Consider the following 14,700-nt stretch of genomic DNA (forward strand, 5'->3'; position numbering starts at 1 on the left):
AATCATCGGGGCGGGGCGGGGCGGGGTGGGGCAGACGAGAAAAGGGTGAGGCGCGGCCCCGCGCACGTTCCAGACGACCCCCCTGTGGCCTCATGTCGCGCAGCGGAACCGGCCCTGAGCAACGCCAGCAGCCGTCAGAGGCGGACGCCGCGGCAGCACCCTTCCGGGCGAGCGGTAATTGCAGCACGGCCAGGACTAGCCCTCCCTTCCTTAGGAAGTTCTTGCTTCCACCCCGAGGTCCACCCCTCACCTCGACCAAGGCCGGCAGGACGAAGAGAGGCGCTGGTGTAGGGGCTGCAGGCCTGTTGGCGCTGGGAAGGTGCAATCCTGGGCCTTCAGCTCCCGAGCAGGACGGGACCAAGAGGGTGCTCCCGAGCTTGAGCTTGCTGGTGGGTGAGACCCAGAGGAGAGGGAAACGGAGAGCTTTGTTGACTGATCTTGACTATCTGCCCCCAGAGCATCAGCATATCCGCTACAACCCGCTGCAGGATGAGTGGGTGCTGGTGTCAGCTCACCGCATGAAGCGGCCCTGGCAGGGGCAAGTGGAGCCCCAGCTTCTGAAGACAGTGCCTCGCCATGACCCCCTCAACCCTCTGTGTCCCGGGGCAACACGGGCAAATGGAGAGGTAAGCCTGTAGAGCCCAGGGGAAGTAGCTCCCCCTTAGGGCTGCCCTTCACCCACAGGGGCAGTGGATCCCCTTCTAGGTCATATCCCACCAAGCCTTTTCGTCCACTGGAGTGGGTCTTCCCTACCCCCACGTAGCCTGTCCAGCCCTGGAAGCCCACCAGATGACTAGGGGTATGGGACAGTGAATGCTTCTAGCCCATCCTTGTCAGTAGGTGAATCCCCACTACGATGGCACCTTCCTGTTTGACAACGACTTCCCAGCTCTGCAGCCTGATGCCCCCTATCCAGGTAACCTGTTTCCAAACACTTTTGTGGAGGAGGGAGGCTAGACCTCTTGGGGGACTTCTGCTTCAGAGTGATACCCCTTTATCTCAGGACCCAGTGATCACCCCCTTTTCCAAGCAGAGGCTGCTAGAGGAGTTTGGTAACTATACGTTTCCCCTCTTACAACCTTCAACCCACAATTTAAGACTGAGCGCTGGGTTTGGGCCCTGCTTCTAGCACAGCCAAGTCCTATCTCTCTGTCATCCCTTCCCCCCTCACTACCTAGTAAGGTCATGTGCTTCCACCCCTGGTCGGATATGACACTGCCACTCATGTCGGTTCCTGAGATCCGGGCTGTCATCGATGCATGGGCTTCGGTCACAGAAGATCTGGGTGCCCAGTACCCTTGGGTGCAGGTCAGTGAAGTCACTGCCTCCCCTGGATGGGCAGGGAGGGGGAGGTTCACCTTTGGTTCTTGGGAGTAGCATTCCTGTTTCCACATGGTGTGGCCGGCAGGGGGGTTGACTTGGTGTCTTTTGGGCTGTTAAAGCTCCCTACTCCTGCCCTATAGATCTTTGAAAACAAAGGAACCATGATGGGCTGTTCCAACCCCCACCCCCACTGCCAGGTATGTGTGTCAGAGGCTCCTATGGGTTTCTTGGCTTAGTCTGAGCAAGCCCTGTTGGCAGGGTAACTGATTAAGGGATGGAGGCTTGGAAGTAAAAGATTTGCCTACTCTTCTCTGCTCTTGCCCCTTGACAGGTGTGGGCCAGCAGTTTCCTGCCAGATATTGCCCAGCGTGAGGAGCGATCTCAGCGGGCCTATTGGAGTCAGCATGGAGAGCCCCTGCTGATGGAGTATGGCCGCCAGGAGCTACTCAGGAAGGTGGGAGAGAGCCAGGCCCAAGGAGTCCCTAGCCTTCTTACCCCCAAAGAGAGAGGTGTGTGAAAAAGGGTAGAAGGAATCTAGCAGAGAGACTTGCTGAGAGGCCCCAGAAATAATCTAAAGGAAAGATAATGGTGGCTTAGACTAGGGTCGTAGTGGTGGAGGTGGTGAGAATCCATCAAATTCTGGGTACATTCTTTTCTTCTGCTTCCCCTGCCTATTTGCTGATCCCTCCACACTCACCTTGATGGCCATCTGTTTGCCCAGGAACGTCTGGTCCTAACCAGTGATCACTGGTTAGTGCTGGTCCCCTTCTGGGCAGTGTGGCCCTTCCAGACATTATTGTTGCCTCGTCGACATGTGCAGAGGCTGCCTGAACTGACCCCCACCGAGCGTGATGGTGAGTCGCTCAACTAGGACCCTGGGGCTAGGCACTGGATGGGAGTGGCTGTGGTAGGGCCAAAATCTAGGCTTCAGGCTAAGAATCATGCTCTGATTCCAGATCTAGCCTCCATCATGAAGAAGCTCTTGACCAAGTACGACAACCTATTTGAGATGTCCTTTCCCTACTCCATGGGCTGGCATGGTGAGGCTTTTTGAGTACCTATATCTGGCTCCTGAAGCCCAGCCCCTGGACTACAACCCCTGGCGGGCCTTGAAACACTGGCCAGGGGAAGTGTCCAGAGAAGGGATGCTGGGACTGAGGGTGAAGCAGCAAACTTCATGAAACTGTGTCTCCCGTGTGATTTCTATGCCTGGGCTCCCCTCTGGCAGGGGATTCTGGGAGATGTAGTTTTCAGGTACTTGGCCTGGTATAGGGGTAGGGGCTAGGCTGAAGAACTAAGAAGGGGCCCTCCCCACCATCTCTGCCTTCTTCCTGTCAGGGGCTCCCACAGGATCAGAGGCCGGGGCCAACTGGGACCACTGGCAGCTGCACGCTCATTACTACCCTCCACTCCTACGCTCTGCCACTGTCCGGAAATTCATGGTTGGCTATGAAATGCTTGCCCAGGCTCAGAGGGACCTCACCCCTGAGCAGGTCAGGACACGGAGAATCCTGGGTCCCCAGGTTCCCTTTTCTCTCCTACTTCCTCAAGGGATCCCAACAATCATGACCCTGAGAATCCCTATAACATCCCAGGCAGTCCTAGGGACTCAGGAGCTGCTCAACTCCTTCATCCTCTGGTAACTCCAGCAATTCTTATCTCCAGCCTCCCAATCCCACAGGCCCTCCCCCCAGTGTCTCCTGGGCACTCAGAACTTCATACCACCATTCTCGGTGGCCTTTACCTTCCATGATTGTCCCCTGTCCCCCATCCAGGCTGCAGAGAGACTAAGGGCACTTCCGGAGGTTCATTACCACCTGGGACAGAAGGACAGGGAGGCAGCAGCCATTGCCTGACCATGCTGACCACAGGGCCTTGAATCCTGCCTGAGGGAACTGGGGCCTGAAGTTTGGGCAGATATAGCATCAACAAAACTATGCTTTTCAAACTTTAATCACATATTCTAACACCAGAGTGTGAACTCTAATCTATAGGGATCTGGGGCTAAAGGCTAATAGCCAGCTCCAGCCACAACTTTTTTTTGCCTATAGATGTGTAAGAACTTGATGCAAAAATTCTGAACAAAATTAAATTCAGTATTTTGTCTGGCCTATAGATTCTCTAACTCATGGTGTAATGACGACATTCCACTTTGGGAAACTTTTAAAATCTTGTGTTCTTGGCTGTGGCTGAGCTTTAGGAAGGCCAGAGCCCCCTTTACCACCACCCCTGGGGTGTCAGCTCACCAAGCCTGGGCTTGAGGGTTTGGTGGGGAGCAGATAAGCAGGATCCTTGTCCCAGTGGTCAGTGGCCAGACCCTGGGCTGCTGGCCAGAACCCTGGCTTTGTGAGTGGCTGCAGCTTGGCTCTGCTCCAGCCCACAGGGGCTGAAGGGCTGGATAGGGAGCGTGTACATGGCTTTGTGTCCTTGGCTTCTCCAGACTCTCACGTGCTGTATGTGCAGGCGGTGCCCTAACAGTTGCACAGGGCAGAAAACAGCTCTGGCAGGGGAAGAGCTGCCAGGGTTAGGAGCCCCAGGGCCTGGAAGGAGGGCATGGTTCTCCGAATGACCCTGGGTCTATCCTCTCTCCTCTGGATCTGTTTCCCTGGCAAGATTATGCAACACTATGGGAACAATAGGCCATGCAACTCAGGAAACCTGATGCCACTGGTGTCCTCCAACTTTTAAGGTGAAGGCAAAGCTTGTGAGTAATGCAGGGGTGGCCAGACGCTTTTTGTCTCTATTCTTTTCCCAGGGGAATTGAGTCTATGGGTGTGGAAATCACACTAAGGCTGGATAGTGACTGAACCTGGCCCAGGAGAACCTTGGCTGCCTGTCTTCCAGTTTAGGATCTTTCTTCCCTGATACCCTTGGGATTACTGCCTTTGTCTGGAAGGAAATCAGACAGACATGGTATATTAGTGTGTTTCTGTTGCTTATAACAAAATACCTGGAACTGCGTAATTTGTGAGAAAACGAAATTTATTGCTTACAGTTTTGGAGACTGGGAAGTCCAAAGTCCAGGGAACACATCTGGTGAGGGTCTTCTTTGGTGGTGGCTTTATAGCAACACAGGGGTCTCACATGGCAGAAAATGGCAGAGCAGAGAGAGATCTAAACTCAGTTGGCTCCTTTTAAAGTCTTCAGACCACCATAAATCTATCAAGTTATTAGTCAATGGNGGCAGTCCTAGGGACTCAGGAGCTGCTCAACTCCTTCATCCTCTGGTAACTCCAGCAATTCTTATCTCCAGCCTCCCAATCCCACAGGCCCTCCCCCCAGTGTCTCCTGGGCACTCAGAACTTCATACCACCATTCTCGGTGGCCTTTACCTTCCATGATTGTCCCCTGTCCCCCATCCAGGCTGCAGAGAGACTAAGGGCACTTCCGGAGGTTCATTACCACCTGGGACAGAAGGACAGGGAGGCAGCAGCCATTGCCTGACCATGCTGACCACAGGGCCTTGAATCCTGCCTGAGGGAACTGGGGCCTGAAGTTTGGGCAGATATAGCATCAACAAAACTATGCTTTTCAAACTTTAATCACATATTCTAACACCAGAGTGTGAACTCTAATCTATAGGGATCTGGGGCTAAAGGCTAATAGCCAGCTCCAGCCACAACTTTTTTTTGCCTATAGATGTGTAAGAACTTGATGCAAAAATTCTGAACAAAATTAAATTCAGTATTTTGTCTGGCCTATAGATTCTCTAACTCATGGTGTAATGACGACATTCCACTTTGGGAAACTTTTAAAATCTTGTGTTCTTGGCTGTGGCTGAGCTTTAGGAAGGCCAGAGCCCCCTTTACCACCACCCCTGGGGTGTCAGCTCACCAAGCCTGGGCTTGAGGGTTTGGTGGGGAGCAGATAAGCAGGATCCTTGTCCCAGTGGTCAGTGGCCAGACCCTGGGCTGCTGGCCAGAACCCTGGCTTTGTGAGTGGCTGCAGCTTGGCTCTGCTCCAGCCCACAGGGGCTGAAGGGCTGGATAGGGAGCGTGTACATGGCTTTGTGTCCTTGGCTTCTCCAGACTCTCACGTGCTGTATGTGCAGGCGGTGCCCTAACAGTTGCACAGGGCAGAAAACAGCTCTGGCAGGGGAAGAGCTGCCAGGGTTAGGAGCCCCAGGGCCTGGAAGGAGGGCATGGTTCTCCGAATGACCCTGGGTCTATCCTCTCTCCTCTGGATCTGTTTCCCTGGCAAGATTATGCAACACTATGGGAACAATAGGCCATGCAACTCAGGAAACCTGATGCCACTGGTGTCCTCCAACTTTTAAGGTGAAGGCAAAGCTTGTGAGTAATGCAGGGGTGGCCAGACGCTTTTTGTCTCTATTCTTTTCCCAGGGGAATTGAGTCTATGGGTGTGGAAATCACACTAAGGCTGGATAGTGACTGAACCTGGCCCAGGAGAACCTTGGCTGCCTGTCTTCCAGTTTAGGATCTTTCTTCCCTGATACCCTTGGGATTACTGCCTTTGTCTGGAAGGAAATCAGACAGACATGGTATATTAGTGTGTTTCTGTTGCTTATAACAAAATACCTGGAACTGCGTAATTTGTGAGAAAACGAAATTTATTGCTTACAGTTTTGGAGACTGGGAAGTCCAAAGTCCAGGGAACACATCTGGTGAGGGTCTTCTTTGGTGGTGGCTTTATAGCAACACAGGGGTCTCACATGGCAGAAAATGGCAGACCAGAGAGAGATCTAAACTTCTCAGTTGGCTCCTTTTAAAGTCTTCAGACCACCATAAATCTATCAAGTTATTAGTCAATGGTCTAAACTCAGTTGGCTCCTTTTAAAGTCTTCAGACCACCATAAATCTATCAAGTTATTAGTCAATGGATCAATCCATTCAGTAGGCATAGTCCTCACAATCTAATCACCTCTTCAAGACCCCACCTTTCGATTACCATAATAGGATTTCTCACCCTCTCTATAGTCACAGTGGGGATCAAGCTTCTAAAACATATAACTTGGTGTGCACAATTCAATCCTTATCACATAGCACACATCTCTTGAGCCCCCAGTGACTGGGGAGTGGATGAGAGCCCTGGGTGAGTGGCTGGTTTCTTAAAGCATACATACACACCCACGCACACACCCCTGAACTTACACCTTTGATTTGGCAGCATTTTGGAGTCAGCTGGGGAGTTTTAAACAATACTGATGCCTAGGTCCAACCTCCAGAGATTTTATTGAATTGCTATGGGTGGGGCTCGGCAATTTTAAAACCACAATACCCGGCAGGGTTTGAGAACCACTACCCTAAACCAGCCCCCCTCCTTCCTTGTCTTATCTGGAGTCAGGGACACCTTCAGGTTCTCCAGTCACCTGCTTGGGACCTGAGTCTTTGTTCCTGGTCAGCTGGGAGGGGGAAGGGCCTGAAAGCTTCCAGTCCTGCTTGTCCCAGGCAGGGCAGGCCTTCAGGCGGGGACCCAGGAATCCAGCTCCAGACTCTGTCCCCGGCAGCCTCCTCAGTCTGGGACGGGACAGGAAGTGTCCGGCGGAGGTGGGGGTGAAGGTGATTGGCAGTCAGAGGCTCCAATGGGCCGGGAGCCCCCCTAATTCACCCCTCTCCTTCCATTGGCGCCTAGGCGGAGCCGCCCCCACTGCGGGGGCCCAGGGCGGGAGGGAGTAGAGGCCAGGGCAGAGGGCGAGGGCGGAGGGCGCTGGCGGCGACGGCCGCGGAAGGTGAGGCCTGGTGGGGCCGGCGGGTGTAGACCACGAAGTCTTGCCAGGAGGAGGCGGGGCAGGGTGGTGTATGATCCGAAGGGCCCGGAGTGACTGACGGACTGTCACCGTGTGTGTGCCTCGATGTCGGTGTGTGACTCCGTGCCCGAATGTCACTTGGAACTTGGTGCAACTGTCAGCTAACGTGACTGCTTGTGTCAGTGTGCATGTAGCTAAGCCTGCATGTGGCTGTGCAATTATGTGTGTATCTGTCAATGCAGTTTTTGGTGAGATCGGATTGTGTGTTTGTGTATGTGAGAGGGACTGTGACCACATCATGGAATGTGTTTTGGGAGGGCTTCTGTGGGACTTAAGACTACCTGCCAGCGTGAGAGAGGGTGGCTGGGTTTGTGTGTGCCAGTGTGTGACTTCAGCAGTAGCACAGCAAGAGACTTGTGGTTATATGTGTGTCCTGTGCCCTAACTTAGACTGTGTGGGAATGTAGCTGTGATCCTATATTGGGGAACCTAATTCAATAGCCAGTGGGACTGACCTTCCTCTTAGTGTCTAGCAGAGACAGACCATCCCCAACACGTGCAGCTTCCCCTCCTTCCTCTGCTCAGGAATCCCCATCACTGCTCCTTATTTTGTTTCCCTGTCTGACTCAGTCTCCCTGTATTTCTTTTTCTCTCCTTGTTACTATCTTCCCAGAGATCTCTCTCTCTCTGTCTCTTCCCAGTTTTGTCTCTGCAGGTATCTCTGTGTATCTGCTTTTTCAGTTCTACCTCTCATGCTCTCTGTCCCTCTCTGTGTCCCTGTGCCTGACTCCCCGGTTTACCCTTGTTTCTTTGGCTACCCGGGGGCTGAAACAGTGATGAGATGCGGACCTGCCACTACATAGAGCTTCCTGGGAGAGGGGGCTTAAACTATGATGAGGAGTTGCTTTTAGGGAGTGCTGTGAGCCCATCCCAGGGGCAGTGCGTGTGTGTGTGTGTGTGTGTCTTTGTGAGTGTATAAAGATGTGTAAATGTGAGGATGTCTGAGTGTATTGGTGTGGCTGCGAGTGACTGTATCTGACTAGGAGTGAGAGTCTGAGGGTAAATGTGGCTCTTGTGTATCTGGCACCAAGGGACCAAAGGCATTTCCTGGTGCTGGGGTCCAAAGAGTAGAGGGGGAAGTGAGAAATGGCTGGAACTTCCAGGGGAGAGGTAACTGGACTCTGTGGCCTCTCCTTATATCCCCCAGCCTGGGCCTCTCTTCCCCTCCAAACACAGCCAGCTGTGCCCTAAGGAAACATTTGCTGGGGAGTGAAAGGATTGGGGGCATGAGTCTGCATCAGATTTTTCCCTTGCTTGTGTCCACGTGTGTTCAGGGGAGTGTCTTTTTGTTAACCTTGCCTTGTGAGTCCAGGCGTGAATGTGGCTGTGTTTGGCTGCATGAAAACACAAGGAATCTCTCACTGACAGAACATGAGCATAAGCAACCCTCCTCTCCCTCTTGCTGGCCCAATCTGTGTCTGTGGCTTCCTTTCCAGACTGGGGGGAGGCCTCTTCCCTTCTCAGGGCCTCGAGTGGGAGGGGAGGAAGGAGCGGGGAGGGGGCCTGGCTAGGGGTGGCTGAGCTCTGGGGCCCAGAGGGGGCGGGGCAGGGAAGGGAAAGAGGGGATGGTTCTGGGGTCCCATAACTGAGTGGAGCAGGCGACGGTGCTGTAGCTGGTGGAAGGAAGTCCTGGAGGCCATGGACAGTCAGCCACTGGGATCACCGAGGTAGGGCGGGGCCAAGCAGGGTAAATGGGGGGCTGGGGTGAGCCAACTAGACACACTTGGACAGACACGTGGAGGCTCCTGCTCTGTTCTACTGCTGAGGGGTCCGTGCCCTTCCTCTTCTGGAGCTCTCACCCAGGGCCCTCTCCCCATCTGCCTCTTCATTTCCCATGGCCATTTCCCACTGCCTTCCTCTTCCTCCTCCCCACAATCCAGAATCCTTCTCTACTAGGACCCCCAAATCCCCATATACACACACTGTTAGCTCCTTCTCTCTGAGTTTTTGAGTTCATGCTGTCCCCAGCCCAGCCCTCACCTCATTGAGCCCCCATTGCCTCCAGTCCTGATCTCTGAGTACCTCTTGGTGCTGTGGCCCCCACGCCAGGCCCCTGTCCCTGCAAGCTCCCAGCTCCTCTCACTCTCCCCTTCTCTCCCCTCCCCGCCACCCTGTCTCCATCTCCATCTGCTGGCTCCTCGCCCACCCCCAGCCTCTGGCAGCAGCCAGGGCATCTGGTTCCGCTTAACTCCGCAGCCCCAGCCCGCCCCCTAGCTTCATCCAGCCTCACAGGCTTGAGACCAACAAGTTTTCAGAGCCAAGCCCCGTTGAGTGGCCGTAGTAGTCAGAACAAGGAGCTGGGCCCAGGCGAGAGGCTTGGCAACCAGAGCAGGGCTAAGTCTCATGGTGGAAGCACAGGGTGGGCAGACCCACGATGACAGCCCCCCACCCTAGGGTGATAAGATCTGCCCCAGGTTAGTCAGAGGCAGTGATTAGCCCTGGGCTAGGTGGGGGTAAACACCAGAATTCTCAACAGCTAGATTGGAGGGGTTAATGGGAGTGGTTGAGCCAGTGCCAGCACTTGGTGCCAGGGGTGGGCGCCAAGGGCAGTGGGGGGAGGGGTGGTTGCTGGCACAGTCTGTTGCCTCTGGCTTTTGTTCTGGGCCCTAAGCCCAGGACTGAGATGGAGGGAGTGGGGGGTGTGTGTGTGTGTCTGTGTGTGCACATGCGTGCACAGCACTGGCCGTATGGTGGGAAAGGGGACCTCAGGTCAGATCCCCCAATGATTTCTGATAGCCTTGCCCCATTTGGTGCTTAAGTTTTCCTACTAGGAAGCCCATTTTGGAGAGGAGATGCCAGGTTTTAGCCTCCCATCTCAGGGGTGGGGTATCCCTGACCCTGCCTCTCTCCCCACAGATGAGCAGCAGCTGCTCAGGGCTGAGCAGGGTCCTCGTGGCCGTGGCTACAGCCCTGGTGTCTGCCTCCTCCCCTTGCCTCCAGGCCTGGGGCCCCCCAGGTGAGAAGAACCCTGCTTTGTGACCCCCAAGTCTGACATATGACTTGCTACCCTCACTGTGGCCCCTTCCCATGCCTAACTTGTGACCTCCCCACCCCTGACACCCAGACTGGGTCCCCTCTTTACCCTTTCCTCTGGCCTCTGTCTGCAGATTATAACATGATGCTTTGACTCAGTGACCCCCACTCAGGGCTTAACAGTCTGCTCCTTACCCAGTTTCTCTCACAAAGTTGGGGGTTGGGGGTAAAGGAAGAGCCTCATCTCAGAAGTGCCCTCCACAGGGGTCCAGTATGGGCAACCTGGCAGGTCCGTGATGCTGTGTTGCCCTGGAGTGACTGCTGGGTAAGTGCTGCTCCCAACTGTTGGTCTGACACTCATGACCCTTTCTTAACCCTACCTGGTCCTCATGTTCCCTCCCATCCTTGCCTCCTTTGTCTGTAATCCTTACCTCTGTATCTGTCTTAACCCTCTAGCCATCCTTTTTTTCTTTTGCCTGCTTGCCAGTATAGGGATCCAAACCCTTGACCTTGGTGTTATTAATGCACAGCCTTAACCATCCTTATTCAATAGAAATTTCAACCAATATATATTGAGCACCTGCCCCATGCCTGGTCATATTCTAGGCTCTGGCATACAGCAGCATACAAGGCAGGCAAAGGCCTGCCCTCACAGAGCTTACATCCTAATGAGGAAGATAGACACTGAGCAAAAAAGAATTTTAACAGGTGGTAATACCTGCAGGACAAAAAATAAAAAGAGATACATGGAAGAGGATAACTGAGTGGTTACTTTTTACTGGTAATCAGGGAAGGTCTCTCTGAGGAGGTGACATTGAAGCTGATTTCTGAAGCTCAGGAAGGAGGCAGCCATGCACATATTAGGGTATAAGCATTCCCGACAGAGGGAACAGCTAGTGCAAATACCTTGAGGTGGGAATGTACTCAATACTCCTGGGGAACAGAAGGAAGACCCATGTGGCTGGAGTGCAGCGGGTGACGGGGAGAGGGAAGAGCTGAAGAAGGAGAGGAAGACAAGGACTAGATCACAAGGGGCTTTGTAAGACAGTGAATGGAATTTGGGTTTTATTTCAAGTGCAATTAGAAGCCAATGGAGAGCTGTGGCATGGTCTGACTTACACTTTAAATCTTCTCTCTGTCCATCACCACCTCATCTCACCTCCAGGACCCCGGTGTTCTGGTTTCGGGACGGGGAGCCAAGGCTGCTCCAGGGACCCGACTCTGGGCTAGGGAACGAACTGGTCCTGGCCCAGGTAGACAGCACTGACGAGGGCACATACACCTGCCGGACCCTGGATGGTGCACTTGTGGGCACGGTGACCCTGCAGCTGGGCTGTGAGTTGTGGAGGGTGACAGTGATGAGACATGGGGCTCCTGAGGGAATCTGGGACCTGAGTAAGTCCTCTGGAGTAGGGAGGACCTGGGGACTGCTCAGTCTCCAGCTGCACGCTCTGCTTCTAGACCCCCCAGCCCGCCCTGTTGTTTCCTGCCGAGCAGCTGACTATGAGAACTTCTCCTGCACTTGGAGTTCCAGCCAGGTCAGCGGTTTACCCACCCGCTACCTCACCTCCTACAGGTGTGTGCATGATTGGGTGTGCGTGACTATACATTTGGGTGTGCTGGCACAATGTGGGCATGAGAGGCAGGGTGGGAGGTTCTGAGGAAAGCCTCAGAGAGGGGAGAGGGCCCTTTTTTCCTTCCTGACCTCAGATGGCCCTCTCTCTACCAGGAAGAAGATGGTGCCAGGAGCTGATGGTCAGAGGTTAGACATTAGGGAGAGGTTGGGGGATCCAGCTGGGTCCCACAGTGGGCATTTCCAAAGCCCAAGACCACATTCTCCCTCCTAGGATGAGTCCATCCACAGGGCCTTGGCCATGTCCCCAGGACCCCCTAGGGACTGCCCGCTGTGTAGTCCATGGGGCAGAGTTCTGGAGCCAGTACCGGATTAATGTGACTGAGGTGAACCCACTGGGTGCCAGCACACGCCTGCTGGATGTAAGCTTGCAGAGCATCTGTGAGTACCCACCCGTAGACATCTCTTCAAATCCCCGCCATGGAGACCCCAAACCAGCTCAGGACCCGCCCCCCCTCCCCCCAGAGTCCACAAACAGTTCCCTTCCAACATAGACTCCATTTCACACACAGATGGCCCTGTGGAGACTAAAAGTGAAAAGGATCAGAGCCCAGGAGGCGGGGTTACCTCAGCACACACTCCAGAGGCTGTGGCTACTGCCCACAAGTCCTTCCTGGCTGCCTGGCCTCACATCTGACTGTCTGCTTCTAGGCCCTGTGCTGAAGGCAGTCATATCTCATGTCCTCCTTGCCAAGAGAAGTCACTGCTGGCCCCTCCTTCCTCTTGATTTGTGCATGGGAGGGGGGCGCTAAAACTCTGGCTGAAATTTGGGTCAATTCATTTTCCTTGGATGGAACACAGAATCTCTCTTTTCTTCAATCAACAAATATTTCAAAACCCCACCCCAGATCTCAGCTTATTTTATAAGGATGACAGACAGGTTCTGAGCCTGATGGATGATCAATCCTAAGATTTCCCCTCCCCTGCCGTAAGCACCTGGCTAAGGCGCCTTTAAGCACACACCTTGGAAAATGGTGGGGAAGGGATGGGTACCTGTGTCCTACCCTGACTTTGTGTCTGGTTGCCCTCAGTGCGTCCTGACCCACCCCAGGGGCTGAGGGTGGAGTCGGTAACCGGTTACCCCCGTCGCCTGCGTGCCAGCTGGACATACCCCGCCTCTTGGCCCCGCCAGCCCCACTTCCTGCTCAAGTTCCGGCTGCAGTACCGCCCAGCACAGCATCCTGCCTGGTCCACGGTGAGACCTGGAGCTGCATCCCAAATTGCTGCTGTGGTCCTGTTTCTGGTTTTGTGATCCTGGGTGTTCTGCATAGCTTCTTAGTGCCGGCAGGTCACTTATGACCTACACCTTCTCCTACAGAATGCTCCCCTCTCGTGAGCCAGGCTTTGTGCTGGGTGCTGGGGTTGCAGCGGGGAATGACAGACTGAGCCTCTGCCCCGTGGGGCTGTTAATATGATTAAGCCCAACTGTGGGAAGACAGCAGTGGCTTTTAAAAAAATAACTTTTCTAGGAAAAGGAGTGCCTTTCACCCTGAGGTACATCTCCATACAAACACTCATATGCCCAGCTGAGTACAGTAGGGAATTCCCACCTGTGCAGATGTCAGATATTGGCTGGCATCAGGTCTGTGGAGTGGCAACATAAGATGATATTATTTATTTAGTGCTGTCTGCCTGCTGGGCACAGTGCTACACACTTACATACATTATCTTGTTTAAGTATATTCAACCCTATCTTACAAATGAAAAAAATGAAGCACAGAGAGACTCAAAGGTGCCTGAACCCAGGCAGTCTGGTGCCACAGCCCCTCTAAGTAATCACTATGTGCTACTGGCTTCCAAACACTAAGCGTAAACTGGACCACATCAGCCACCCAATTGTGAGAGCTAGATGGTTCCACTAGGCAGACAGGAACGGGACTTGGAGGGAGGGATGTTCTTTGTAGACTGGAGCTGGGTAGGCTCTGAGCTTACAACCTGGATAATGTGCCATCTTCACCTCCAGGTAGAGCCAGCTGGATTGGAGGAGGTGATCACCGATGCTGTGGCTGGGCTGCCCCATGCCGTGCGAGTTAGTGCCCGGGACTTTCTGGACGCTGGCACCTGGAGCGCCTGGAGCCCTGAGGCCTGGGGAACTCCGAGCACTGGTGAGAAGCAAAGCCAAACAAAAGAGCAGAGACCCTACCCCAAAGCATCTATCAGCTGGATGGGTTTGCTGAAGGCGGCCTGGTGACACATGCCCCACCCACACAAGCACAGCAATTGCTGTCCTAGGCTTCAGCCTCTGCTGCCTGCAGCCCTGCCCTGGCTTAAGCCCTGCCACTCAGCCTCCACCTCTGCAGTTACAGACTCTACTTCTACATGCTGTGTTCCCAGAAGCTGGCCCTGTCCGCAGGCCCTGGCCCTGGCCCCGTCCCTAGTGCTTGTGGACACTTATCTGGTCTTGCCTTACAGCAGGGCCCCTACTGAAGGACATACCAGCTGGGGGCCAGTTACACAAGCAGCTGGAGGCAGAGCCTCAGGCGGACAGCCCCACTCCTCCAAGGCCCTCCCTCCAGCCAGACCCGCAACCACTTGGTGAGCTTTGGTCAATGGGCAAAGGTTGTGGAAGCCGAAAAACCCCAGAGAGAAGGGGGCACTGAGCTTGGTTAGGCTCACTCTCTCAGTGACATGTGGCCCTCCCCCTCAGATCACAGGGACCCCCTGGAGCAGGTGGCTGTACTGGCATCTTTGGGAATCTTCTCTTTCCTGGGACTGGTGGCTGGGGCCCTGGCACTGGGGCTCTGGTAAGTGACTGCCATTGGTCCCTCTGCCTCTGATTCCCACAGACACTCTGATGCCCATAGACCGCATCCATCCCCACCCCTCATGACTTCCCATTTACTTCCCACTGAACCTGTCTGATTCTGGAAAAAACTTATCCTATCCCCATCCCCCACTCATTATTCTCACTGATTCCTCTCCTGACACTTTACTAATATACCCTTTTGGAGGAAACTGAGATGCCCCACATTGTCAGGGAGACAGCTGCCTTTTTATGCCCCAGG

General features: G+C 54.1%; 2 protein-coding genes and 1 long non-coding RNA gene across 3 annotated transcripts; all 3 read left to right on the forward strand.

Annotated features, from left to right (window-relative positions):
- The first annotated feature begins 6 nt into the window (after positions 1–6).
- On the forward strand, positions 7–3,438 carry GALT (galactose-1-phosphate uridylyltransferase). Its single transcript, XM_008590318.1, has 11 exons — positions 7–174; positions 457–626; positions 841–916; positions 1,004–1,052; positions 1,179–1,308; positions 1,464–1,520; positions 1,655–1,777; positions 2,045–2,177; positions 2,280–2,363; positions 2,662–2,816; positions 3,099–3,438. Exons 1-11 carry the CDS (start codon positions 93–95, stop codon positions 3,177–3,179), a joined length of 1,140 nt encoding a protein of 379 aa, XP_008588540.1. The 5' UTR covers positions 7–92; the 3' UTR covers positions 3,180–3,438.
- Positions 3,439–4,505: 1,067 nt separating this feature from the next.
- On the forward strand, positions 4,506–5,026 carry LOC103605691. Its single transcript, XR_551800.1, has 2 exons — positions 4,506–4,550; positions 4,687–5,026. It is a non-coding gene; the product is annotated as an uncharacterized LOC103605691 (long non-coding RNA).
- A 3,592-nt stretch (positions 5,027–8,618) lies between these two features.
- Positions 8,619–14,443, forward strand: IL11RA (interleukin 11 receptor, alpha). The gene is made up of 11 exons (XM_008590319.1): positions 8,619–8,756; positions 9,946–10,045; positions 10,327–10,387; positions 11,228–11,397; positions 11,524–11,638; positions 11,792–11,824; positions 11,910–12,076; positions 12,727–12,890; positions 13,659–13,800; positions 14,111–14,230; positions 14,343–14,443. The coding sequence occupies exons 2-11, from the start codon at positions 9,946–9,948 to the stop codon at positions 14,441–14,443; spliced, it is 1,173 nt and encodes a 390-aa protein (XP_008588541.1). The 5' UTR covers positions 8,619–8,756.
- The last annotated feature ends 257 nt before the right edge of the window (positions 14,444–14,700 follow it).

The sequence above is a fragment of the Galeopterus variegatus genome, unplaced genomic scaffold (genome assembly GCF_000696425.1).
Source record: "Galeopterus variegatus unplaced genomic scaffold, G_variegatus-3.0.2 Scaffold5987, whole genome shotgun sequence".
NCBI lineage: Eukaryota > Metazoa > Chordata > Mammalia > Dermoptera > Cynocephalidae > Galeopterus > Galeopterus variegatus.

Excerpts from the sequence above, each read along its gene's own strand:
- GALT (XM_008590318.1), top strand. The coding sequence starts at position 93 with ATGTCGCGCAGCGGAACCGGCCCTGAGCAACGCCAGCAGCCGTCAGAG. Across the intron at positions 627-840 it reads CAACACGGGCAAATGGAGAG|GTGAATCCCCACTACGATGG; the intron begins GTAAGCCTGTAG and ends CCTTGTCAGTAG. Across the intron at positions 2,817-3,098 it reads GGGACCTCACCCCTGAGCAG|GCTGCAGAGAGACTAAGGGC; the intron begins GTCAGGACACGG and ends TCCCCCATCCAG.
- IL11RA (XM_008590319.1), top strand. The coding sequence starts at position 9,946 with ATGAGCAGCAGCTGCTCAGGGCTGAGCAGGGTCCTCGTGGCCGTGGCT. Across the intron at positions 11,639-11,791 it reads CGCTACCTCACCTCCTACAG|GAAGAAGATGGTGCCAGGAG; the intron begins GTGTGTGCATGA and ends TCTCTCTACCAG. Across the intron at positions 12,891-13,658 it reads AGCATCCTGCCTGGTCCACG|GTAGAGCCAGCTGGATTGGA; the intron begins GTGAGACCTGGA and ends CTTCACCTCCAG.